The sequence below is a fragment of the Aspergillus clavatus genome, genomic scaffold (genome assembly GCF_000002715.2).
Source record: "Aspergillus clavatus NRRL 1 1099423829800 genomic scaffold, whole genome shotgun sequence".
Lineage (NCBI taxonomy): Eukaryota > Fungi > Ascomycota > Eurotiomycetes > Eurotiales > Aspergillaceae > Aspergillus > Aspergillus clavatus.
Window position 1 is genome coordinate 324637 of NW_001517099.1, and position 26377 is coordinate 351013.

The window sequence follows — 26377 nt, forward strand, 5'->3', positions numbered from 1 at the left end:
AAGACGTTCCAGGAAGAGTATTTGACTGATGCTGGGGAATCACCGGTTTCGAATACAATTGAACTATGCTGATCTTGTTCCCGATCTCTTATGATTTATGACCATGGTTCTAGACGCAATGAGTCAAGAGCGTAGACCAAAGAACAGGGAACAGGGATATCGGTATTCTCGTGAACGAATATCACGTTCTTCTCCCCTTCTAAAAGACCAGCGCCTGTACTGGATTACACGATAAAATACCACACGACTTAGACAACTCTTCGCCCTCCGTATCCAGGCATATGTCGGGAGCATTATCAATTTCAGTCTCTGTGGGAAGGGGACTGATCACCATTTCAAGAATCTGACTGAAGGCTATTGTGCTGGGCTATAAGCACCTTCCTCAAGCTGGTGCTTACGGGTCGAGCAATACTCCGTATAAGAAGTACCTTTGCCTCTCGAGTAAATGGAAAATACTGTAAACAGCTTTGGCTTTCCTGCCCACTGTGTGATGGTGCGAACACCTCGATAATAGCGCCCAAATTTACATCCGCTCGGCCTTGTCTCAACTGACAAGAAATCATAATTTCCCATGTACGTTTCAAACGGTGTTGCTCCTTCTTTGGTTGCTATCATTATGAAAATCTTCATCCGATGGGGTCTCGAGTAGTTGACTAGAAGCCGTTGATTCTCGATGAAGTTGGCCCAAAGCCGCCATAGACAACGCCCTGGCAGGATAGTCTGGGTCATAGCCGATTGTCATCTTCGCGTTCGCAATGTGGTCCGGGAGCGGGTCAAGGCCGCTGTAGTCTTTCATGCTGAGGTTTGTAGATACCACGGCGCCCTGGGTGACCCGAAATATTGTTGAGAATTTACTGCTATAAGACCCATCGTTTGAGAAATAAACCAAGATGCCTGCAATGACACTAAGCGCAGTGATGCTGAGGGCGGTGCCGTAGGCGGCCCAGAGAATCGATCGGGTGTAGATGTAGATGCTGCGGTAAGGGGTGATGGTCACATTCGTGTCCGGCACTGCCTTGACTGTGTAGTTGGGCCTATTATAAGTGCTTAGTGCGCTGAGGAGCTTAGCATCCAGACCGAAAATACATACTGGAACATATTGGAGCTCATGAACGAAAACGTGATATTCCGGAAAAGTTCTTCAAGGGCTTTTGATAATGGAGGAGAAGAATCATTTGACGAGCTAACAGACTTCTCGTGCCAGTAATTGAAGAATGAATTGTCAGGCTCCGAGCTTGTGATGGCCTGGATGAATCTCATCTCTTCTGTTTCCATCAATGTGGTTGATATGATATTGGTGGTTGGTTTCTGTGTGTATGATGCGCTCTTGTGTGCACCGGTTTTTTCAATTATTAAGGAGCCAATCTCGGTACTGATTGATCCAAATACAAGACCCCCAAATGCGTCCATTATGGACTGATAAGACAGAGACTCCATGACCTGTGCGTTGCCCACAAACGAAGGATCCGAAGGCGATAGACCCTTCTCGACGTTGCTAACACCAGTAATGTAAACAATACCATTGAGAACTTTTTGGTTTGTCACCTGGACTGTCTGTTCTCCATTGACGTAGGTAAGATTGGCCTGGTATGACGCGTTGTGAAGCATACATTGTAGAATCGTTGAATTCCGGACAGCTTTGTCCATGTTCTCCAGAGCTTCGTCATACTCGTGGTAGTCCACAGCATGCGGAAAGATGGCAACAAACAGAGATAGAGGTGACCCGTCAACGAGAGGCTTTGTTTGAGTCGAAAACACTGCGCTCCCATTCTCTGGGTTCCTGGGCTGGGGGCCAAGCTGATTCGACCGCTGGATGAACGGACCACTCCCATTTTGCTGATAAAAAGGAGCGGAATCTATTGGATTGTCTGAGTCTGGTGCCCGGGAAAGATATTCGTACCTTGTGAAGCGTGCCCCTTTCCCCGGTTCAAGCCTCTGGGATCCGTTGATAGCTTGAATCACATTTTGAGTGATTTGAGTGGTAAGGGCCTGGTTCACTTTGTCACAGACAATAGCAGGACCGTAAAGCTCCACTGACCACGATGAGTTGACAGCTGGGGGCTCTATTGGCAAGATGGCGCCTTGTGTCGCAACACTATTGACCACCCTTTGAGTTTCTGGTGTAGGGCTCCTGTACATACTAAGCCACACATTCTGTCCTGTTGGACCAGTGGTTATGATGGAAGCAAAATTGGCAAAATTTGCGCTTGTAAAATCGACACGAGGGATGCGTTTCAACGCATACTCATTGAAGGAAACCAAATGCACGCTTAAAGTTGCGGGCGATATGATGGATGCCACGGGAAGAAGCCAACAAATTACAGCAAGGGTCATGCTGATCGGAGAACGCCTCCATAGATGTGGATTGACAACTGTGAAGCCATTCTTGAGAACTGAGAGTAGATCGTCGATGATGCCGATTCGAGTTCTTGCGCCTTGAATGGACTTCCAAGCAAATTGATCAAAGGTCGTCGACACCGACACTCCTAAATAACTTTTCACGAGGAAGGCAAAGAGAGTGCCAAGGGAAATATTAACTTGCTGGTCGGATAGATTCAGAGTAGATTTCAATAAAGTGAGTGGTTGAGTATTCAGCACAGGTTTCCCATTCAGACTCTGATAGAAGGTGTCATGACCAACAGCAAAAGCGACAGCAGCCAGAAATGATGCTATCATTAGAATGATAGCAGAGCATTTCAAGTTGAACGGAAACACTGCCATATTGGAATGTGTCGAGCTGTATAGTGCATACTCAAAATGAAGAAGCAAGGCGGGAAAAAGAGGGGAAAGAGAGAAGCAGAAGAAAGAATGGATTTCTCAAAAGGCAGACTGATCTGTTTAGTGAGATTTTCAAGTCTCTGTGTAATTAATGAGTTATGATAGTCGAACATCTAGTATATTGGGCGTATTTAGCCACTGAGCACAGCCTAGTGTGATAAATAAAGCATACAGCTCATGCATCTGACTGCTCTCAATGATAACAAGGCTGAGAGGAGACCAGCACATTCAGAAAGCCAAGAAAAGTCATCTTCAGGAGATAGAAGGCTTTTCGATTCTCGATGATTTCGTTAAAGCCGACGAGATGGAACACCCTTCACCACGAAAATTCATCAACGGTATGCCAGTCTATGCTTCACGGCGGTTCGAATTGCCAAAAAAATTTGGTAGAGCAGTCCTAAGTGATTTCGCTTCAGCCGTGCGAGGAGATGAAAGGAAAAATCATGACGCTCAGCCCAATGTATACAGATCGCCAGAAGTAATGTTGAAAGCTGAATGGAGCTACCTTGTGGATATCTGGAACGTTGGTGTTATGGTGTGTTTTGATCATGTACCCTTGGACTACCATATATCACCCGATGAACCACTAACGCTTGGGATATTCCAGGTATGGGATTTGTTTGAGGGAAGACACATGTTCTACGGCAACGATCCCGATGGGAAAGGATATTCCACCCGCGCGCACCTTGCTGAGGTTATTGGAGTTCTCGGGCCACCTCCTCTAGACATGCTGAAGATGGTATGCTACTTCTCATTTACCAGAGAAAAAGAAAACTTTATCGATGCTTACCAGGTTATTCATCAGAGAAACAGAGAGATACTGTAGAGATCCCAAGGGAAGTTGAATTGGAACGTTGGAACGATCCCTCAAAGGACGAACTCAAGAGATAGATGTTCTTGAACTTCATGAGTGGGATGCTTCAATGGCGACCAGAGGATAGAAAGACGGTGAAAGAGCTGCTGCAGGATCCGTGGCTGAAATAGTTAGCCATTCCAATCAATGAGTCAGTCGTCTGATGGAAGTTATTAATTGTCGCAATTCCGGCAATTATTGATGGTTTCCTGGATATCAATCACGTTCAGACTTGGATTCCTCTCGAGATTGTTGATTTAGGAGGACTTCTTTGAACTGAACCCATCTCCCTATCAGTCCTCCGGATTGGGGTGGATAATATTAATCCTAGATGAGTCGGCTTTTGACGAAAGGTTGTATTCATGTTGGCCGGGCTCTGAAGCTCAATAATCAATAATTTCGCGTTTGATACAGGGTTGAAGTTCATTGTTGACCACGGGGTCCTACTCAAGGCCGTCCATCCCCCCCCTCTCTCTATCTGGGGTTATCTGTTGATTTGAGAATATGTTCTCCATTAATATGTGCTTTCTGTCGTTGTAGCCGCCATACAAAAGTATGCCCTATAGTGAAAAAGCTGCGTGATGGAGTCTGGTTTGACAATCATGCTACTGCCCTCAATGTGGATGAAGCTGACCAGTCTCACCCCAGAACTCCACTAGTCACATTATATTTAATCTTTTCTATCTCTCTTACCTTACTTGTATAACTCATCCTACTATTCTGTACAGCAATTGTACTCCAGGAGGCAAGGTGAGTTCAAAATCCGCATTGACCAGCACCTTATTTCTACATGGACCCCCATATTTAGACTACCCGAGAACGGATCCACAGAGTATCGACAGCAAGCCCTAACTTCCTAAGCCTTAAGCTGATTCTAACCTCTGACTGCGAGTTTCAGATTGATGCGACTACGAGAACTGCGATAGGGCTCGAAGTGGTATCTGCAGAGGATCTCTCAATCGGTATTGCAAATGGAAACCGAACGCTGGAAGATGTCCTGCGTAGTATTGGGCCTTACCTCAACCTAGTGCCGCTGCGCCTGATGGTCACCTCTCGGCATGCGTTTTGGACAGTTGATCTCGGAGACGCGAGCAACGCCATTTGCTGGCCTTTGTCATTCACAGGTTCGCTTCGAGGTTTTTTCAGTCTTCGAAAGCTCGTCCGGATTTCGTGGATTTGGTTCTGAAGTGGTCTTCTTGATGCAAAGCGCACTTGGCTTCGACATGTTCCTGATTCCATTGTTCCTTGCCTTGCCGCTTGTTGGCAGCGTCTGCCTCAGTTCTTGAGACATGCGTGGTGATGCCGTTGTCATCACAAACTATATTGTCGAGCAGAAGGTCACGTATACCACCAGAATAATATACAATCCTCGTCATGGAACGTCTCCATTTACGGCGCGGAACCACTCACTGAAGGATTGTTAGAGAGATCCAGAGAGCTCGAGAAACCAGACCTTCGCCTCTTCAATATCTACGGAGCAGCGGAGTCAACCGTTTACGCCACACAACATGAATTCAACTACAGAGACAAGGGCTACTACCGAGACTTCACGTGCGGGTTAATCCCTACCGAACAAAGCTATGTACGTCCTCGACGAGCAGCTGCGTCTTCTACCCCAGTGGCTGCCCGGTGAGATCGTAACTTGCCCGCGTTAGCGCAGACAATAACCAAAGCCTGGGTGTCCTAGACTCCTAGTAGTAAGTAGCTGCGGTACAGGTACAGGTGACGAGCTTTTATGATTTGTTTATGTGTGGTATGACCCTGCTGGTCGCTTTCTGGATTTAAGTTCCTCAAATCAACGAGTGGAAAGACATCAAACATTGTATCTCGACTTCATATGATAGATCAAATCTATGGCCCATTCTTCTTCAGAACTCCGTTTCTGCTCAACTCGTAGAATCATCTGCATAGTCTCCTTACTGTCGTTGATTATGTGAAGGACCTGCCTCATCATACCTTAACCCTTCACCCCTTACTCTAGTTTCAAAACCCCTCCTCAAGAGCGACCCTGATCCTTCCTAGCTGTCATGAACAGTTCCTCGTTGACAAAACTACACATATTGTCAGACCAGGAGTGCTAGAAACAACGCTACAAATCTACGAGAGACTGGCACATCTAAGTCTCAAACCCAGACGCCAACAATAATTAGCTCAAAGGTCCTGGTGCAATTTCTTCATTGATCTCAATTAATTCCTCTAATGCAAAAGGATGGCAGTAAGCTCGACCCAGCGCGCCCATCAAGTCATCGTCCAATATCCATGATCAGAATTTTCAGTGTATGAATAGTCATATCCAGAGGGTATTAATAGTCTGGATCCACCATTGAATAAATGTTCATCATATCAGGACATTGAGGACAACTTGAGCAAAATCGGACATGAGGGCGTAGACATTTATTTATGCTGACGGATTTGGGGATAATCGTGGTGGGACTGGTAAGACCATCATCAGCGCTGGAGGTAGCAGGCCTTGCATTAAAGGCAAACATCTCCAACTTTCATGGACGATTGGCCGTTTGATCGCGCCTTGGTTGTGGTGTTTCTTGAGAAAGAAAAATTCAAGTTGCAGTTGTGTTTGGGCTGGTCGAGAGAACTCGCTTGTCGCTTATTTAGTCACGTGATCTAAATGACATCATCAGAATTATCTATCTACCTTACTACTACTGATCTCACTCGGCTTATTTGACCTACTTTCAAAGGCGTACATAGTACGTTTTCCTTTGTCAATTGAGATAGACCACTGGAGATAGTAAGATTTGGCTAATTATGACAATAAACTGCAAGGTCTGCAACAGGCAATGGTCACAGCTCTCTGTCGGCCACTGCGAGGCTCTGAATGCTCGCTTTCATTATGTTCGTTGTACGCCCTAGAGGTTTCAATAACACATCTATTACAAACTAGAATACTTGTCAAGTTACCTATAGCTGTCTATCCTACCTCAAACAGCCAGGAGCATATATAATTCACACTTGTCTTTTATCCAGCACATATAAGCACAGGGTGTGGAGATCAGGGCTTCCCATCCGCTCAGCTGTACTTAAGCCACATCTAGTGCGCGGCTAATTCTCAATGCGCCCTGAGCTTTAGAATGGCGTCAGATTTGATCTTAGGGTGAGTGCGGGTGAAATATGTGAGAAGTCTGGAGACTAGGGTGATAGAGGTGAGAGCAGGGTGAGGATTCTCACCCAGATCACTGACTCTCCCACTTTCACGTAAGTCCAGGCTATAAGAGAAGCCCTAGGGCGCCTATCTAGTCTGCTATTATTAATTTACTAATACCTAGCTATTAAATAGAAGATATTTCTGAAGGACTTCTAAAGGAAACTTAACAAAAGAATTCTACGTGCTGCGTTACGTGGTTTTACCCACAAATATCAGAATAAGCAGGAACAAGATAATACAATATACCTTAAGGAACTATGACAGTCCCGAAGAGCTTGGTGACTCCCAATATCCTCCTTCCGGCGGTCCTTCCTTTTCCTTCTGCTTCCAACATAACATCGCACCTGCTGCGTATACCTTCTTCACAGTCACCTCGATAATGAAAGCTCTTGCCTTCACAGTGTATTATTCCGGTGATTTGGTAGTGAAATGTTTCTTCCCATCTTCTCCTCTCCTCTTCTTCTTTTTCTCCTCGCGCAAGAGTAAGTGCATTCCCACTGTCCCACTGCCAAACATGACTACCTCGCTGATTATTGCTTGCATCTCTCTCGGAGTGTCGACAGCATACCTGCTGTTCCCTGTTAAGGAATGGATGCAACACTGGTTTCCATGGCTGTCGCCGCAGCATGGCCAGGATGAAGTGCGCCATCCAACCATTACTGTTGAGGAGGTGCAATCCGTGTTGAATGATCATGCCTCTCCCATACGGGCGTTGCTTGAGAATTTCGTCACGGATGTTCAGCGGAACCAACCGAGTGAGCAGACCAGGCCTTTGGCGCAGCCCGGGACGGTTCATACCACCGGGTCATCTGGCTCTGCGGCTCTGTAAGTTCTGCTGATCCCAACGATGACGCAGTTTTGGTGCAGGGCATGAAGGCCAAATGATCCATTGTCACACTTCATGAGTTTCTCGGGAACACAACATCATTTGGTTGGATTGGATACTTCGAGACCCCGCCCCTATGCCTGAGAACCAGTTTGCAGGGGAAAGGTGTAGGAGCTCCCCCATTCTTCAAGGCGGCTGACCTTAATGAGTGAGGCGGCGGGGCCACCAGCAATGGGCTTACACTTCTTCGCAGTGCCGGTGACTAGTAACCTTTGGGTGAAGCCAAGACAAGCCCACACGTAAGTAGTCTATCACCATGATATGTCTTTTTGAGGGAAATGGGGCGCCTAGCATATTTCAATTCATTAGTATTTCTTCCTGATCCTTGTTCCTAAAGACCCAACTGTGTTAAAGAGTAATGAATGCTCATGCTTTAACAGTGAGGTGCACAAGGACGCGAGCAATGTACATAGACTCCGAGGAAGCTTCTGAACCTAAAGGGTACAGCTGACCTGTGATAGCCTCTCCTGAGCACTGGCAACGTGATTGATGGCTTATTTACCAAGCAGAATCACCCATATAACTCCCGGATGGCTCCCGTTGCCTTGAAGGATGAGCTCGTCTTAGATACCTCAACGACGTTGAAGATCATTCAGAGATGGACTGCTTGCATTTAACCTCCAGGTTTCATTCCTCGGGCTAATAAACAGGAAGTCGCAATTAATACCATTCCGTCTTGCTTCTAAACCAAATCTCATTATTTCGCAGCCATCTACTTCATGAAGCTGGAAACCTGCTGCCAGTAAGCTCCCTACAACATTTCCATTTCACCTATACGCCCCAAGCCCAGTTCAACAATCCTAGCATCTGGCTTGTACTTCTATCAACCGCCAGATCTTCCCATACCCCATCTAATGGCACACGAAACCCAGCATTAGCCAAGAAATAAACAGCCACTCAGGAAGTCATTTTTCTTGTGAAGGACAGATAGCTACCGCGAAGCAGAAGCAATTCTAGGCCACATACTTCCAGACATGCCACACTGGCTTAATGCCATAGTCCTAGCCTTCTGTCTCGCTTTCTTTGGCCCTAACATCTAGTGGCAAGAACCAAGTGTCATCATCAGACGTAAATCATCCAGCAGGGAGTTCCCAAGGCCGAGGGGGTTAAGGGGCAAGGTTGATCAAGAGATGGAGCTCAGCATCAAGTATCCATCAAGGTGTCAAGGGTTAGCTTAAAATACAGTATCAGAAGCAAGACTTTTCGTTACCTAGACTTTCCGCGCCGCTAGCTCGTACAATGATCCTCTCAACTCTATTCATTCTACAGCCTGGGCATCAAATAAGTTACGTGAGGATACCACATAGAAGATTCAATTCGTAGCGCAGTGTCTCAAGACTTGATGCAATGCTGGATCTAAGAGGCAACCCTAGGGATATTCGTAAGGTCAACGCCGTACAGACTGGTACGTGAGACGCAGGCAAACTCATGAATCTCAGATTGCATTCGGAGAAAGTGGCTTACTCTTACTCTTTATGCTCTTTTGTCAAGAATCAGCGCCGTTTTGCAATATGGAACTTCATGGTCAGTCTTGCAATTGTCTCGGCAATGACCGTAGTCTCAACGCAGGGTAGAATACATGTAGGAGAATATGCAGGTGAATCTACTATCTAGCCAAGGGCTCACGGGTTGCGAGCAGAAATCTCACGCCATATTCGACCCATCCTGACGTACCAGCGAGCCTCGGAGATTGATTAGTGGGAGAAACGAAGATACCCCCCCACCGCTTTGAGCGAAAAGCCATGTTCTCAACAGCCCTCATCTGATATTGATTGAAGGCTTGGTGATCATGGTGCGAGTATTCAATTAGGCCCGCAGAAGTGACTACGCTATGTGCAGGAACTGGAACATACACAAGCAACCCTCGATAGAACGAGGTCCAAAAATGAACGATCACGAAGAGGAAGCAGAATCGACAGATCGTAACGCATACTACAAATCACACAAGTTTCCTCGTAGGGCGACAGGTTCAACGATGGTCTTTTTTCCTGAACCAAACGGCGAGTGATCCTCCCGCCGGCCGTGCCAAATATCCGACCCGTTTCTCAAATCTTGTGATGGAGACCTAAAAAGAACTTAGTAGACAATCTTGACTGCAAATCGAGACTCGCAGGATCATACTTCTTGTGTTCAGGATTATAACTGCGATCATACCAAAAAAAGTCATATGGCAGATCGGCCCACCCTAGAGTCCGATTCACATAGAAAGTCACTAAACCAGCGTCTTTTAGCAATTTTGGTTCTCTCGAAACATGAGCATGGCATATGCGGCAGTTTGTAAAGTCTCCAGTCGTCTGAGTCAGAGGTATCAGATTTAGGTGAGGACATGCGAAGACAGGCCCAGCTGCGACGAAAGAATCACCAGAGGATACTCGCAGAGAATACCAAACATCCAAAGACAAAAAGCCCATATTACAGATGTAAGTGTCCGTGTAAATTCGCACTTCTCGATCTGCGTTTGAGTAGAATGGACAGGGATGGCCTTCAAATCGCCACCCATCACGTTCAAACCCAAAACAGCCATATCGGACCCCCAGAGGCGTGACTGGGGACCGGAGAAGATTCCTCACATTTTCTCGATCTCGACGAGTGAAATGAAAACATGGGCATAATTTTATCACGCCATTGTAGTGCGTGCAACGCCTCTCCAGGTTCGGTGCCTTGAGTGCGTCTGGCGTAAACATCTTTCGTGGTTTGAGCAATAAACATTCAGCGCAATATGCCCACCGGGAATTCTCAAGTCGAACAAGGAGTTGAACTCGTAGCTTCTCTTGACTGTTTACGTATGAAAGAGGAAGATGATGGTCTGTGGGCTGTGGAGGAAGCATTGAGCTGTCTTTGGCGAACACCTTATATCGGGAAAAGAGCTTTTTGCTGCTGAGAGCCAAACAGACTTGATCGACCAGGGGAAGATACTGATAGATCCGGGTCAAGAGGCTATCATCCAAGGAGTGGATTGTTATGCACTCACTCCCCGTAATGCGACGAAGGAGAAGGCCGATGAAGGCTATGTTGTTGCAGATTTTCCAAACACTGCGCTGTTCTCTCCGAACATGTCTCTTCATTTTGGCTTTGGAACTCGCGCCATTACGTTCCCCGCCGACTTTCAGGCTTGTCACTGACGTATACTTCTCCTTTTGGCCGTCAAGGGAACGGTTGGAAGGACGAGTCAGTCCACTGAGCAATGCTCGGTATTGCAGCATTTTTGGGATTCGAGTATGCGAGTGTGGGTTGGTCGGGAGTCTTGATTTGTAGCTTGGAATGGGGGGATTTGTTGGCAAAGCGGGCACACAGTGGTAGATCTACTCGAGAGGTCCAATTTGTCTATGATGTAAAAGCGTCTCATACTTGACTTCGACCTGTTTAGAATAGCTATGATTTCAACTTTACAGTATACCCCCCGTGGAGGAGACCAACGGTTCCTCTAAAAGAAACTCCAGGGATCCGTGGATGCCGTGACGCTGTCCCCGGCTAACGAAGTATATGGCCTCGCATCGCTCGTACCCTCGAAACAACGTCTGGAAATGCTCAGCGTCGTCATCGGGTAAAGGCGCGAGGATCCGGGCCGAGACTCCTGTCCATCTCAACTGCGGGAAAGGAACCACGTATGGGCTGTGGAAAGAAGCCTCCCGCGAAGCGCTGGCATAAAGCAGGTCCCAGGGTCTGCTGTGCCTGCTTTCCTGGGGATGATCGGCTTGGTGAGAATCTATTTCCTTCATGGAGCTGGAGAGATTCGTCATATGCTCGTGATGGGCGAGGGGTGGCCAGAAAGTACAGCGTCGATGGAGCTAACGTCTGGGCTCCGCTAGGAAATCCGCAGATCAAACAAAGAAATCAAAGCCTTAGGAATCAGTCATGAAGATCTGCGGTGTGATAATGTGCTTTAGAATGAAGAACTTGGCTGGACATTGATCATCAACTTTCACCGCACCATATTGAAATATCAACTGACTTTGCAGCGATCACAAGCAGTTAAATGACAACTATATCAACCAGAGACAGAAGATCCAAAACATCTTCATGTGACGTGAGGCAGTGTGCTTAATTTATTAGATTAGAACTTCAATTATACATGATAATGAATCCTTTCCGGCCCATATCCGCATAAATTAACTAGGAGTTCGACCTATTATCAATCCTTGATGCCTGCTTTGCTACAAAAACTATATTACCTTAAGAGATATATGCTTCTATATACATTGACAATGATGAACTGGTCATCTAATTCTCTCGGACTTGACTTTTGTGTGATGTAATGATTCATATGAAAGAATTGATTTAACTATAAAGCGTTAGGAACAATATAATGGATTATTGTACTCTGTATACTAACCAAAATATAAGGGCCGGACCGCTCGGTAGCCTAAGGTTGAGGAATGAGACTACCAACAAGACTTTCCTAGGTATACTACTAGATATATATTCTATCAACTGGCCTCTCTGCCAAATGCCTTTAAAAAATTTCTTATTTAGTTTAGCAGCTAACTCCAAGTATTTGTACTTCACATATTTAACATCCGCCTTAGCGAGAGTATATGCGATAGCGGCGATACCTTTAATCTAGGTTATACTTAGTGTGTATAGATGCCAAGAGACCAAAGTGAACCAATAAATTTGTATAAGAGCTCCGCTGAGAAGGTCCGTGCGGTAGTCGCGCAAGCTGGGGTGATTCTCACCAAGTTTCTACTTTCTCACCCTGTCTATAACGATTCTATTCTGCACTCACCCTGCACACCCTAAACTCACCCGGGCGACACCCACCCAACTATTGGCAGCACATAAGCCACACGACACACGCTGGCTAGTTAGTAAATGGCTAGGTGACCACCAGCGAATCCTAGCTGTTGTATAATTTTTACTCTTTTCTTTTTTGTTGTGCCGATTGTCTTGCGATTTTGATGTGCAGTGGCAGTTCTATATTAGGGAGCGTGCTAGGGTAGTGAGCTTAGAAGAATAGGTGAGCAAGCTAGGTAGGTAGGCCTAGTAGGCAAGCCGGCGCGGTGGTAGATCTAGGTGAGCGAGCATTCTAGGTTAGGGAGCTGGCGGCTAAGGGAACATTATGTTTGAGGATGAGGCTCCATGATAGTGGGTTGGCAGTCAACGCCATCCCTTGGTGTAGCATTCTGAGGGTTGAAGATCACATATAAATAATAATGTTGTATGTTTGTATGTACACAAGATGCAAATCATGCAAGGACGCCCTGGATGAAAAGCGAAAGGATTCTAGGGACAGACCGCTTCAAAGACAAGAACTTTATGATAAACGCCCCCGTGTATCGGTAACCTGGCAAGCAATTATATGTAGCAAGTTACAGCCTCCTGCTTGGGGCCTGGCATCAGCAATGGAGCACAGCCAACCCCCCACAAAAATGTGTGCAGTAAGACATCCGCCAAAGATAGTTAAACAGGAGAAAGATGAAGTGCAGAAGCGACAGGTCTAGGCTGTACCAAGCCGCTGCTTCTTTACTCATCCTGCAGCAAGATCGCCTTTTCAAGGGCCGCTGCGTCTGCTTCTGCTATACGTAGCTTTGTGTCTCCTTCATGCTGCATGTGACCGATAAGCTTTCTGAGGTACTCGTAGGTAAGCATGGTGGTCATGGCAGCTGGAACAGCACGAAATAGGTTCACGCCGATTCCGGAATAAAACGCACGCCAACCCTCCTCTCTTAAGATGGTTTGAAATGTGCGAATGACACCCGTATACCGAGGTCGGTTGGGCATGCCGTCCGACGAAGCCGCACCCGGAGGCCTACCACAATCTTGAGGGCGATCTAACCCTCCACGAAATGAGATTTCTTCAGGAGATGGTGCGGGGGATGTTCGCTGTTGTGTTTGAAGTCTTGTTCGCAAAACTTCGTGTGGATATGTGATTGTACTGGCACAGACTTTGCTGAGGAAAGTGGCACAGGATATGCCTATCCAGTGAGAGCCGCCGTTATCAGGGTGCTCCCCAATGCCGTATCCGGTAAATGCCATCTTTAGATATTCGTAAAGTGGGAATTGTATTGCGACGTGCGTCAATCCGAGAAGCGCTGGTGTGAGTCCCGAATAAAACGACCTGAGTCCCTCGGTCCTGTACATTTTTCGGGCCGCATCCCAGGTACTGGAGTACTGCCATGGAGCCGTGTATCCTTCGCTGTTGGATTTGAGACTTTGTGACATGAGCCGTGTTTTGATGACCCAAATGGGATTGGTGACAATAGTAGAGCAAGCGCCGGCCGTTATGGAAGCATAACCTCGAGATAGCCACCAGCTATCTGGTTCACAAAGAATAAGTCAGTAGGTGAATTAGATGTGCGCAACCATAGACGATGAACACGAACCGGTAGTTTCGTAAAAATACTCTCGTGACCGATCATAAACAGCCAAATAGACGGCCCAGGTAGGTAGGTAACCCAAGAGCATTGGACCCAATCCCTGGTACAAACCTCGAATCCCATCTTGACGCCATATAATACGCCCAGTGCCCAGCATGCCTCGATATAACGCCTTTGCCTCCACATCCTGGCCCCTTCGTCGTAGGAATCCCCCTTGCGCTTGCAGCTTCGTTTTAATCACATCAAGGGGGCATGTCACGATCCCGGACGCCACACCCGCGCTGGCGCCGCAAACTGGAGCAATGTAGTAGTCTGGTACTTTCGTGGACCATTTTTGAAGACGGGTGAGGAACTCGGAGTCGGGTGAAGCTGCGGGAGATATGTGGAGGCTGGACGATACAGCGGCGTTCGGGTGTGAGGCCTGCTGGTCTTGCGAGCTACTGGCGGCTCCAGAATTTCCGTGACCGTCGGAGAACATCGCTCTGACCAACTATCCAAACAGTTTTATCTGTTCGTCTTTGCAATCACCAAGGGTTTCCGGAACCGAGCACGTCGGTGCTCGCTCCGGAACCCAGCAAACCCTGATCGTAGCAAGTCGGTCTGCGAAAAATAACTTCTTCGTCGATGCAGTAGTTGCGGAGGCGACACGGCTCGATGCAGGATATTGGAAATTGGGAATTTGAATGATCGCGATTGAGCCGATCTTGACGAGCTATTCTGATATGCTTGTGACGTTGCCCTATCCGAAGTACAGAGAAAGGCGGGGGTCTGTAGTAGTAGTGACACGGCTTTCCTAGAGGAGCAAATATAGTTCAAGAGTTGATGGGCGGCATGAACGGGTCGGCAAATAATGCAGAGGAAGGTATATGGAGGGAGATTAAGAATCAATCAATTAAGAGATCGGAGTTGAAGGCGAGAACCGGACAAGACGGATGATTGTGGACAAGATCAATCCGAGTGCTTCTTTCGTTGGTCAGGTGGAGGGACTAGCCTACTACGGAGTACGGAGGCCTCTCTACTTCCTGATTACTGAATCCATTCCGGTCTCAAGCGCAAGTCCCGCGGCCTGAGGCACTACTCTCACGTGACAGCGTTCGGAACCATCAAACTAATATTTGTGCCTCAGGCATCAAAATCGGATGTTTTTGGGAAAGTCATCCCGGCCGGACCTCCGTTTTGCACAATCTCCAACGTCGGGTCACTCTTTTGCAGCTCGATTGACCTCCCGCGCCTCCCCCTTCCACACCACGACGTCAATTGGATTCCCATTCGAATTTATTTGGGATCAGTCACCATGTCCGCTCCTTCTCTCACCAGCTACATCGTCAAGCGCCCATGGCTCAAGCGCTGGATGACACCACTTGCTCAGTGGTACACCGATGCCGCGGGCTACAGGAGACTCGGATTGAGGTAGCCACCCACCACCCCTCACCTTCAACCCTCCAGGATGAGCACCAGATGAGCTAGGTGTACGGCAGCGGCGCATTTGGATTGATTGTCATTGTCGTTCAATGTCGAGCTTTGCCTGCTCTCTGATCGCTTATTCGCTGGACATGTTGCCGCCAAACCGCCTACGGATTGCAGACCGGCTAACTGTTCATTAGATTCGATGACCTGATTCCCGAGGAGAGCGATGTCGTCCAGACTGCCCTCAAGCGTCTTCCTCCCAAGGAGGCCTACGACCGCGTCTTCCGTATCCGCAGAGCTTTCCAGGTACGACTCTTTCCGGGTCGCCTTCAATAGTCAACCTCTAATTTGTTATGTGAAAACAGTGCTCCGTTTCCCACACACTTCTCCCCGCTCACGAGCAGACTAAGCCCGAGGAGGTGAGTTCAATTTGCGCTGCTATACTGCCTTGAATCTCGTCTATTCCCCGCATAATCTGTTGGCCAATCCGGTGGCGCGGATTTGTCAACCGATTGATACTATATCAATGGCTCTTTTTATGACTGGGAATGGACTGGGGGAGTTGTTGATATGCAAATACAACATCATGGGTGCTAATTTTTATCGCTAGGACGTCGAATACCTGAGCCCCATCATCCGCGAGATTGAGAAGGAGCAGAAGGAGCGTGTGGATCTCGACTCCCTCGTTGTCAGACGGTAGATGGCCTGAACCCTCGTCATAATGAGCATAGAGGATACGAGATCGTGTCGCTAGGGCAATAGACGGACGGAAAACCACGAGGAAGGGGTTGTACGATTTAGCGGCTGTGCTTTACGAGCCTGCGGCTGAATGTTGTTTGGCACTTCGGATTTATCGCAAGTCATGTGTACTGTTACTGTACAAATTCATTCGTCATTTTCCTGATAGCACTTTCTGGAAGATTTTATGTCGCTGCCACGCTCATGCTGGCTCGCCTGCGCGGTTAAGGTCGAGTTCTTTGATAGAACTTGAGTACAAGACCGGAGTCGCTGGGAATCTATATTCTCCGCTCACTTGTTCCGAGCAGTCAGTATCTAATCACGAATCGTACAATATAAGCTAGCTATACGATATATACTAGATGCCATCGAGGGCACTCTTAGGCATCCATCACGGTGACATCGACATCTTCTATCCGCCACATGTACCACATAAACAGGCTCCTATACGAAGTGTGAGACGGTCACTAAAATGAACAGCTATGCATGAAACTCACCTATACGGTGTGAACTTCGCAGCCAAATCCAACATATCTTTCTCCGACATGTACTTGAACTTCCCACCACCCTTGGCCTTGAGCTTGCTCACATCCTTACCGATAAGCGCCGCGCAGCCTCTCCTATTCGATTGTCAACGCCAGATTCCGCACGGGTAATCGCACCGCCGGTGCAAAAACAGACAGCGAGAAAGAACCTACTGGACTCCCAGATCCCCCGTAGAAAAGACATCCGTCCGCTTCAGCGCAAAGCAAGCGAACATTTCCACGGACCATTTGCCCAGCCCGCGCACGGCAGTCAACTTCTCCACCAGCTCTTCGTCGCTCGCATTGAGCAGCATCCGCGCGCTCAACTCGCCCGCCGCAAACTTCTGCGACAGGCCGTGGATGTACTCCGCTTTCCGCTGCGAGAGACCCGCGGTCCGCAGCGTGACGAGATCACACTGCACGATGTCCTCGGGGGTGGGGAACCGGGCCTGGAATGCGCCATCTGGCGCACTTCCGCCCGGCGCTTTGTTAAACAGCGCTAAGAATTTGTTCTTGATGGATCGCGCCGCGGCGCCTGACACTTGTTGCCCGATGATGCTGCTGACGAGCGCCTCGAACGGATCGATTTCCTCGGCCAAGCCCTCGGGTGAGAAAAGATGGCAGTGGTGCTGCTGGATGACCGGCTCCAGGCGTGGATCGGCGGCTATCAGGTGCGCGAGCGCCTTCTCGAGAAGCGTGCCGGTCGTGGCGGTTGGGCGTGGTCGGCCCGTCTTCGAGGGCGAGAGGTCCTCTGTGCCTGGTGGGTAGGCGACGAGGGAGGAGCCATGGGGTGTTAGGAGGGTTGCGTTTGTCCTGTGGAATTCGACGGGGCGGTCGAGAGGGGGAGGCGTGGCTTGTAGTCTGGGAGGACGGGGGTTGAGGATGTTCTCGGGGTCTGGGATTGTGGTTTCAGTATCTTGGGGAACCTCGTCGAGAGGGAGTTGCTCGAGATCGGGTTTGGGGTTCTTCTTTTTTGGTCTTGCGGCTGGCTTCTTTACTTTGGTTATCCCATTCTTGGGCTGAGATCTAGCGGTCTTTGTTGGTGTGGAGGAAGGTTGTAGCGGTGGTAGCACCTTGTTGTTGAGGAGCGCAGCACTGAGGCGGGCCGAGCGCCGTAGCGACATCATGAAGACAAGCTGATAAGCAGATCAGACGGCTCTGAAGGCTGGTGCTGTTTCTTCCCCAGACTTTCCCCTTTCTTGGTGATTGATGACATTCATGATCTTACGTTGGCATCTATGAGATCTCTTTCGTCTTCGGGTTGATTAAGTCATCAGACCGGGACTTGAGACTTAAGAGCGAGACTCGTATCGTTTTGATGACCTCGTATTCACGTACTTATATTAGTGCCAAGCAAGCAAGTTGTTGTTGCAATAGTTTCCTGAGTAGGCTGTAGTTTATCTTTCTTGATACGCAGATGTTGACCATTGAACAAGAATGGTAGAATAGTACTCGCTTGGAGAACCATGGGCCTGCAGATACTGGATCATGGCTGATCTATCAATGCTCACCAACAATAAGCTGTCGACGTTGTAGTACGGAGTGCTCAAGATCCACACAATTAAATAAACCAGGTGCACTCATGTTCTCTGAGCCTGTCAAATATAAACATTCGCTCAAGACTGAACACCGGGGTTATCTCTCATCTCGAGTGCTTTACCCCAACTTACCAACCATGACATTGAAGTAGACCTACTCTATGCTTCATTATTCATACCCCTGATAGCCCACCATTTGGCCGATCGTACGATGTATGATCGACTCCTGCAGAGGGCAGCGCTTACTGGTGGAATTCGAAATAAGTACGGAGTGTCTCCTCCCCTTTATGGCCGAGGAGAGGAGGAAATATGATACAAGCTTTTCTACGGACCAAACAGTGGCGCTCACTGGCTATAAAAGATAGATCTTCTTGGTGTGACGACGGTACGACCAGCCTATATTCAAACCAATACCCCTGGGTGGACATGTAGTACAGGGAGCGTAGCTTGCGTCATCAACACCGTGCGCTTGGCGGGTTCTCTGGACTAGATAGATATAGATTGAAAAGACGATGATTGCAGGGACGGGGCAAGCCCGAGGAACAGAGCGGGAGAATATAAAATTGCGACTCACTATCACAACTATCGCGAAGAGAACAGAAAAAAAAATTTAAATTAAAATAAAATAAAAATAAAAATTGCTTATCTGGATCATGATTATCTCAATATTTGCCTATGGAATAATAAGTCACTGATCAATATGGGAGCAATCTCAAACGTCAAAGTGACAAGATGACGGGGCTGGTTTGTGGGAGGATGATTGGCTCTGCGGATTGTGCATGAATCAACAATCAAGCATTCGCAATGCAATTCCACCCAAGTCAAGTTGGTACAGACTAACTCCTGAATCTATTGACTCAAGAGGCGACTGGCATCCCTTGAATACTTGATGTATCTTGCTTGTTGCACCTTAGTACATTGATGTTCCCAGATCATGACATTCTTCTGGCCCCTCATTCCAGGTCAAGGATTTTTTTTTCTCTCTCGCTTTTGGGTCTCAGACAGTCACAAAGGATTGAATGCAGAATGAGACATGCACTATTTGTACTTGGCCTTATCATACATATTACATCCAGCCACCCGTGCTATGTGGCGTTCTGGGGAACGTGCCTAACAGTAAGTAGGTATGATGTACTGTGTATCGATGGGAGGATTCTTGCTTGTACGGAATACAAGAGGGTACAGGTACTGGTTTGAGAACTTCGCTTATGGGCGGCAACAACAAGTATTTAGATATCTCCAAGATGTTGATGTTGCCATCAGCATCCGGTTTATTGTGATATGCAAGATGCTTGTCGCTACAGATGCCAGTGGAGTCTCGAAATCCCAGAGTTCGAGTGATTGATGGGCCACGGTGGAGTGTACAACGATCATCGATGTATCCCATAGAACTCTAAACCGTCGCAGCTCGCAAGAACAAGAACATCGGCAGTCCATGAACTATCTAAGGTAGACTATCTGGTAGATAGTTCGAGATTCATCGACAAAAAAGACGCAAGCTGTCGCGCCAACGGACCTGATAATGAGTAAATCATCCCTTATAATTGGTTTGTCTCCTTGCTCCGGAGATCAAGGGTTCCACGACATTGACTCTGTTGTCACCTGTGCAGGCTGTGTGTTTATTATTTTACTCTTGCTTCATTCCAAGGCGGTATTTGTGCATCAGTCAACAGTAACAGGGTAGTCTACTATGAAGTGTGAACCACGAGTCCACGACAGGATTGTTTCTGCAGACAGAATAATCTAAGTAGATTCCATCTCGATTCTCTTGGTCCTGAGGGCTGAGATAGACAATCTAACTGACTAGGATTAGATATTATAACTAACCATGTCGAAATTAAATTCTCTGTTGTGTATGTATTTTTAGCTACCCACCAAGAGTGTTTCATGGTTCTGCTAATCGTTCAAAGTGGGTCGGTCTATCGGTCTTGGTGTTGAAATTCAATTTCGGTAACAGCAAAACCACCAGCTCAGCAAAGCAACATGGATTTGTACTGTTGTACAAATAGTCTAGATAGACGTCCACAACAAGTCCGAGATCGATGAGGTAGATAGCAGAAAGCTTCAGAATGCAGCTGTGAAGAATGAGGATTCCCTGGTCTCTGCATACTCAGTCGAGACATACCCAGGTCCTGAAGTCTCAGCAGCAAACGGAATAAGCAATATTCGGGCCGCAGATTTGCCACTTGATCACCGAGGTATTAATCTCTATCGGGGGGCGTCCGACTCGTCTAGTCGAATAGCAGGCCTACTTTTTAGGGTGCCTACTGCCTTGTGCCTGACCCAGTGGCATAACGATGATGAAAACTCATTCTATCTTGGCGAGATGATCGCGGCTGGGAAGTGAAAGTACCCCTGTAGATGACAAGATGCGATACGTGATGCTCGACTTGATAACCTCATCTCTCATCCGTTGTAGAGATAATCAGTACCAAATACCCAGCAGGCTGCTCACATAGCACGAAGCGGCGTGGGTTGACATGTACAGACGCCTGTACAGTTCTCCCTGGTCGCCTACATTCCTCAATTCAAGTAAACACTTACATTCCTGGTTGATCAGCTATTAAATTGCGAGTTTGCTACTCCGTACAGAGTAGAATGATGAACAATCGTGGCAGAGAGCGGGACCCGTCGATTCCAAAAAAAAAAAATTAAAATAAAAATAATAATAATAATAATAATAATAATATATAAATAAATAAAATAATAAATTCGGATTGTCTCATAATAATACCTTACCATTGATGTTCACGGATCTCTCTGGTTGAGACTTGTGTGTTTTTTTTTACCTTCTCTTGAGATCTGTGTATGGATGGATGTATGTATATATCAGGTTCTGAAACAATAACATTCCGAATGCCTTACACCACAGAGTTGTCATGGCATGGACAACCATGGCAGTGATTACTTAAAATAAATCCGAGTATATCGGTGCTTTTATAGCAGAGGGATTGGGAAGCTTGTTCTCCAATGATTGATATTGAATGTGGCTGTTTGTTGATGACGATGTTGCAGCTGAAATTCGAGATGGAAAGTCTGGCCACGCGCAGCAATTTATGGATCCAAGAGATTGCGGATTCGACGTATTGTTACGGTGTAATTGATACAGCCCCCGAGAGTCTTAATGGAGTTGGTTTCATCATCCATGGACGATGCTGACCGTTGGATGATGACCGAGATTTAGATTTTTTTTCCTGCCTTCTTATCTATTTCAGCAGATAGACAGAGGATGGTGATTATGATCGAGTGCTACTATAGTAAGTCAACCTAGCTGTCGCGAACGGTTTGTACCAAAAACCAGGAACATCCATACAGACCATGGATACAATGAAATCTCCCTGAGGTACCTACGGTACGGAGAAGCAGTGGAAGTTTACGTATTGTGGGTAGGTAGGTTTGCGACCAAGGCGATTTGATGAACCGCCCAGATAAACAATGCGCTGAATGGCCACAAATGACGGGTCCAAATGGGGACCGCTGGACGAATCACAGCCATGAAAGCAGCACTATTATTGGGGGAGTGTTACAGATTGGAGCAAACTAGGAGCAATGGGCTCATTTCCGAGCTTGAGAATCAGGATTCCAAACAGTGCTAGTCTGGCCTGTGATGCAGATTATGCTGTGTATTGTGCTTGTTGGTTACCATAGTGAAAATAGTTTTTACCAATTATTACCATACAAGAATGGAATACCTACACTACCTACTCCGTACTATGTACAACCTAGGTATGGACTATGGAGTAGCTACAGAGTAGGTAGGTAGTTGGCCAGGTACTAGGCAGGTACCTACAGAGTATGTCCTATATCTATTATTTATTAGTAGGTACCTAGGTACAACAGGTCCACAGTCCAGAGTCCAAGCCCACATCCATATCCATATCCATATCCACAATAATACCTGGGCAGGTAATCAACTGGAAAATAAGTTACTTACCAGTACCACTACCAACGCTGGGGCCACGCCTCCTTTCTTGTCCTCCCTGAAAGCAAAGCACTTTTCCTTCCCACTTTTCTTGATCCCGATTATCCATTATTATCATCCCAAAACCATCCAGTCCTTCTTTTTTTTCTTCTCTTTCCCTCTCTTTCCTTCCTTTTTCCCTTCATTCTTCTAGTCACGCAACGTGCCTGCTGATTTAGCCGACTTTCATTGAAGGAAATCGCCCGCTTACAGCCTTCTCCTTCGTTTCCCAACTCCATCCCCTTCTCTTCACTCGTTCAACCTATTTTTGTCTTTGGCCAACTCTCCAACTACACTGCCATACACTCGTATCGACCTCTTTAAGGGCCCCAATATCGCCCAATCTACATCTCTAATCCATTGATCATTGGTAAGTCACATCATATCACCTCCATCCCATCCCCCCCATCATATGTCTCCATTGGATGTTCTTCACCTGGCCCAAGAAGAAACTCTCTCGCCGGTCCAAACAACTCGACGTTTTGCTAATCCTTTGGCCCGGATTCTAGTATACTTCACATCTAGCAATGGCTTTCCTCAAGTACGCCGTTCCCGTCCTGGCTGCGGCCCAGGCTGTCATGGCTGCCAGTGAGTGAACTTTCAATTTATTGGGGAAGCAGGAATAAAGTAGGATGAGTCAAACGAGGCCGGAAATTGATAGTTTTGAAAACAGAGTGTGGTGATGGTGATACCATCAAGATCGCCAGCCAGGGCGATGCCGACGGCTACGCCACTTGCAAGACCATCAAGGGCGACGTCGAGATCGACGAGCACCTGTCTGGTAGTGTCATCTTCAGCGGCGTCGAGCAGATCACTGGTACCTTTAGCTGTGCTGGCGGTGCCAACATCTCCTCCATCTCCGCTCCTGAGCTGAACTCCATCTCCGACACTTTCAAGCTCAACGGTCTCACCACCTTGACCACCCTCAGCTTCCCCTCGCTCACCCGTGTCGGATCGATCCAATGGACCGCTCTGCCCCAGCTGAACTCCCTCGACTTCAACAAGGGTGTCAGCGATGCTGGCGATGTTGCGATCACCAACACCGGTCTGACCAGCCTAGACGGTATCTCCCTGAACACCGTCGGTCAGTTCGACATCACCGAGAACCTTCAGCTGAAGACCGTCAACGTCAACGAGCTGAAGAACGCCACTGGCCTGATCAACTTCGCCGGTAACCTGAACTCGCTTGAGGTTGATTTGCCCAACCTTTCCAGCGGTACCAACATGACCTTCCGCAACGTCAGCGCTGTCTCCGTCCCCTCTCTGCACAACCTCACCGGTCAGCTCGGCTTCTGGGGCAACTCTTTCCAGTCTTTCAGCGCTCCCAACCTGACCGAGACCGGCGATCTGATCTTCAACGACAACGGCAAGCTCAACAACATCAGCATGCCTTCCCTCGAGACTGTCAACGGTGGTTTCCAGATCGCTCGCAACGACAAGCTCAACACCATCGAACTTCCTTCTCTCTCTGTTGTTGCTGGTGCCATTGACTTCAGCGGCAAGTTCGACGAGTAAGTGGCCTCAATCTTTTCTCCTCGCAATGTTTCACGCCGCTAACATATGAACAGGGTGAGCATCACCAAGCTCGAGAACGTCAAGGGCAACTTCAACATGCAGAGCACCGGCAACTTCAGCTGCGACAGCTTCGACCAGGCCAAGAAGGACAAGGTTATCCGTGGTAGCTACAAGTGCCATGCCAACGAACCCAACCCCACCACTAAGGATGGATCTTCTGGCACCGTCACTGGCAGCAGCAGCTCTGCTTCTGCCTCCAAGACCAGCGCCGCCGACCTGACCGCTGCCAACCTCCCCGCTCTCGGATTCGCCGCTGTCTTCGGTGCTCTGGTGCAGATTGTTTTGTAAAAGGACGGCTGAAGAAATTGTGCTCTTGTTCTCTGTTTTGAAAATTCCCCTTGAGGGCTTTGTAGAGTTGTCTAATAAGCCATGCTGTTCTTGATTGCCTTGCTTTACCTGTTTTTATGATACTAATTGAGCTTGTTCGAGATGTTACCTCTGTGTCTGGGATCGATATGAACATTTTATCAAATTAGATCAGTCCGTGCGTAGTATCTTCTGTTGGCCAGAACCAAATGAGACCCTGATAACCCGATGACGCAAACTGATCTTTTCTGCGACGGAGATACGCATGAGCGTGTTGATCGGAAAAGACGCCAGCATTAATGGTTTAGCGAACAATGAATGAGGACGGAAGATTCGAAGATAAGGTCGAGAAAGGTACGCTTATGTTGGAACCGTTCCACTTTTGACGATTGGTGACGCCACGCTAAAAGAAAACGAGAAAGAAGCTAGGAAGAGACAAGATGGACATGGACATGGAAAAAAGAAAAGCAGATGCAACATGGATATGATGAAGAGAGACACCTTGACCATCTGTTTGCCTGAATGATGATTCAACAGATTGGAAGGAGGAACAATGCAAATCACCCGCTACCTACCCCCTCCTCCCCTCCGTATCAAGCCAGACCATCTCCGTTCGCCAGAACCCCAAATGAAGAAAGAAGAAAAAGAAGATATAAAGTAGAAGTACGTAGTTGCGGGATGCAACCTAGACAACATGAGAATCAGCAAGAAGCCGGAGAAGCGCCCTCGGATTATCTATCACTGTTCAGAGAGCAGGGTTCTCCTTGACGACCTGGCGCACACGGCGCTCGTAGGCCGGCCGGTCCTTCTTGAAGAGGTTATATGCTTCGGCCTGCGCCGGCGATTCGGGATTCGGGTCGTCGAGCAGGTCCTGGATGCCGAGGAGGATCTGTTTGATTGTGATGGCTGGTTTCCAGGCTTCTTCTTCGTTGAGGATGGAGAGGCAGACGGTGCCGGAGGGGTAGACGTTTGGGTGGAAGAGCGGGGGCACGAATTTGCCTGGTGGTGGGGGCTGTTAGTTCTTTGTTTTCTCCTTCTGCTTCGGCATTATCTGAGACTCGGAGGTTGTAGAATCTGGGTATCTTGCGAATATTCGCATGAACACACACAAAGATGATATCCCCAGGGAGAGAGGGCGAAAAACGTACACTTGGGAGGTTTCGTCGGGTATTCTAGCAATCAACCCCAAAGCCGTTAGCTAGCTGCTTTCCCCTCGCGCAAACCACAACCACAACCATAGACCCTAGAAGTCCGGCGTGGCCACAGGTATCCAGACTCACCATCAGGAAAGATAACATCCAGCTTGAACAGGCCCCCTGCCCAGAGCGTCTGCGCCTTCCCCGGAATCCCGCATTCCCAACGCTTGAGGTCCAGCACGCCCTGCGGGGTCCGGTGTGGTTTCGCATAAAACCCGAACGGATGATCTCGTCGCCATTGCTTCCTGCGCAAGTCAAAGATGAAAGAAAAAAAAATATCAGTTTTCTGTTACGGATCTGTGGTGCTTTTTTTTGGTTGTTTTCGCAGTTGGAGGGGATGGGTTGATGTGACTTCTTGCGGTTGCGCGGACGCGCTAGCACCGAGAGAAGGCTCCTCTATTCCCTACGTACCGTTCTTCTGTTAGGCGGTTCAGACACAGCGACATGGTTGCGGTTCTCGCGGAGTGTAGATAGTGGCTATGAGGCGAAGGTGTGTTTGAAGCTTGGATCGTGTTATGCTGGGGTCTGAGCTGCGGCGAAGGCGGATTGTCCGATAGACGAGAGCTCGCGGGAAGAGAGAGAGAGAGAGAGAGTATAGGCGGAAATGAAGGTGATAGAGGCGGAAAGATGAGCAAGGTGAGGCAGAAGCGAGGGAAATCGAAGGAGGCTCAGGCGAAATGGCCACTTGCTTTTGCGGTGTTGCTCAATGGATTTGATACCCCACAGCCAATAACAAGCGCTCCCAGTCCTATTGTGAGTGTCAGGGATCATGTGATCTCTGCTATCGCGGTGTTGTGGAAGATAATGGAATGCCTTTGGTAGACGGTATACAGAGTGTGTAAGGATTCCTTAGGAGATTATTTGCTGAATTGGTGTAAAAAAGAGGCTGGCTGCTTTAATTCTAAAGGGGGGGAAACAAAGAGCACCCTGCAGGCTGCAAACAAAGATGTCGCGGTACAATGACTTTTCATGCATGCGGATCTCCAATCTATATTCTTAGCCATCCTCCATATCCAAGTGTCAAGCGACGCCTCTCATGGCTTTCAATTGTCCATCTCTTCCAGTTCTACCTTTGTGTAGATCCTTAAATCCTAGAATGGCGGACAAAACCTAATCTTACGTCCGCTCTACTTAT

At 47.8% G+C, this 26377-nt stretch overlaps 8 protein-coding genes across 8 annotated transcripts, besides 3 other annotated features; 4 read left to right on the plus strand and 4 right to left on the minus strand.

Annotated features, from left to right (window-relative positions):
* Positions 1 to 580: 580 nt before the first annotated feature.
* Positions 581 to 2721, minus strand: ACLA_046040 (uncharacterized protein; the record flags this gene model as incomplete). Its single annotated transcript, XM_001271564.1, has 2 exons — positions 581 to 1034; positions 1091 to 2721. The coding sequence occupies 2 exons, from the start codon at positions 2719 to 2721 to the stop codon at positions 581 to 583; spliced, it is 2085 nt and encodes a 694-aa protein (XP_001271565.1).
* Positions 2722 to 3082: 361 nt separating this feature from the next.
* On the plus strand, positions 3083 to 3669 carry ACLA_046050 (uncharacterized protein; the record flags this gene model as incomplete). Its single annotated transcript, XM_001271565.1, has 3 exons — positions 3083 to 3313; positions 3386 to 3517; positions 3592 to 3669. The coding sequence occupies 3 exons, from the start codon at positions 3083 to 3085 to the stop codon at positions 3667 to 3669; spliced, it is 441 nt and encodes a 146-aa protein (XP_001271566.1).
* Positions 3670 to 7308: 3639 nt separating this feature from the next.
* On the plus strand, positions 7309 to 8297 carry ACLA_046060 (uncharacterized protein; the record flags this gene model as incomplete). Its single annotated transcript, XM_001271566.1, has 3 exons — positions 7309 to 7619; positions 8061 to 8085; positions 8142 to 8297. 3 exons carry the CDS (start codon positions 7309 to 7311, stop codon positions 8295 to 8297), a joined length of 492 nt encoding a protein of 163 aa, XP_001271567.1.
* A 4846-nt stretch (positions 8298 to 13143) lies between these two features.
* ACLA_046070 (putative mitochondrial carrier protein) lies at positions 13144 to 14475 on the minus strand (the record flags this gene model as incomplete). The annotated part of the gene is made up of 2 exons (XM_001271567.1): positions 13144 to 13937; positions 14004 to 14475. 2 exons carry the CDS (start codon positions 14473 to 14475, stop codon positions 13144 to 13146), a joined length of 1266 nt encoding a protein of 421 aa, XP_001271568.1.
* Positions 14476 to 15291: 816 nt separating this feature from the next.
* Positions 15292 to 16104, plus strand: ACLA_046080 (ubiquinol--cytochrome-c reductase subunit 7; the record flags this gene model as incomplete). The annotated part of the gene is made up of 4 exons (XM_001271568.1): positions 15292 to 15407; positions 15602 to 15710; positions 15770 to 15823; positions 16015 to 16104. The coding sequence occupies 4 exons, from the start codon at positions 15292 to 15294 to the stop codon at positions 16102 to 16104; spliced, it is 369 nt and encodes a 122-aa protein (XP_001271569.1).
* Positions 16105 to 16522: 418 nt separating this feature from the next.
* alkA (DNA-3-methyladenine glycosylase II) lies at positions 16523 to 17790 on the minus strand (the record flags this gene model as incomplete). The annotated part of the gene is made up of 3 exons (XM_001271569.1): positions 16523 to 16586; positions 16640 to 16762; positions 16841 to 17790. The coding sequence occupies 3 exons, from the start codon at positions 17788 to 17790 to the stop codon at positions 16523 to 16525; spliced, it is 1137 nt and encodes a 378-aa protein (XP_001271570.1).
* Positions 17791 to 20859: 3069 nt separating this feature from the next.
* Positions 20860 to 20913: a microsatellite.
* Positions 20860 to 20914: a microsatellite.
* Positions 20915 to 22692: 1778 nt separating this feature from the next.
* On the plus strand, positions 22693 to 24028 carry ecm33 (GPI-anchored protein Ecm33; the record flags this gene model as incomplete). Its single annotated transcript, XM_001271570.1, has 3 exons — positions 22693 to 22753; positions 22839 to 23676; positions 23734 to 24028. 3 exons carry the CDS (start codon positions 22693 to 22695, stop codon positions 24026 to 24028), a joined length of 1194 nt encoding a protein of 397 aa, XP_001271571.1.
* A 763-nt stretch (positions 24029 to 24791) lies between these two features.
* On the minus strand, positions 24792 to 25688 carry ACLA_046110 (E2 SUMO-conjugating protein UBC9; the record flags this gene model as incomplete). Its single annotated transcript, XM_001271571.1, has 4 exons — positions 24792 to 25045; positions 25195 to 25218; positions 25327 to 25487; positions 25654 to 25688. 4 exons carry the CDS (start codon positions 25686 to 25688, stop codon positions 24792 to 24794), a joined length of 474 nt encoding a protein of 157 aa, XP_001271572.1.
* A 127-nt stretch (positions 25689 to 25815) lies between these two features.
* Positions 25816 to 25835: a microsatellite.
* Positions 25836 to 26377: the final 542 nt, after the last annotated feature.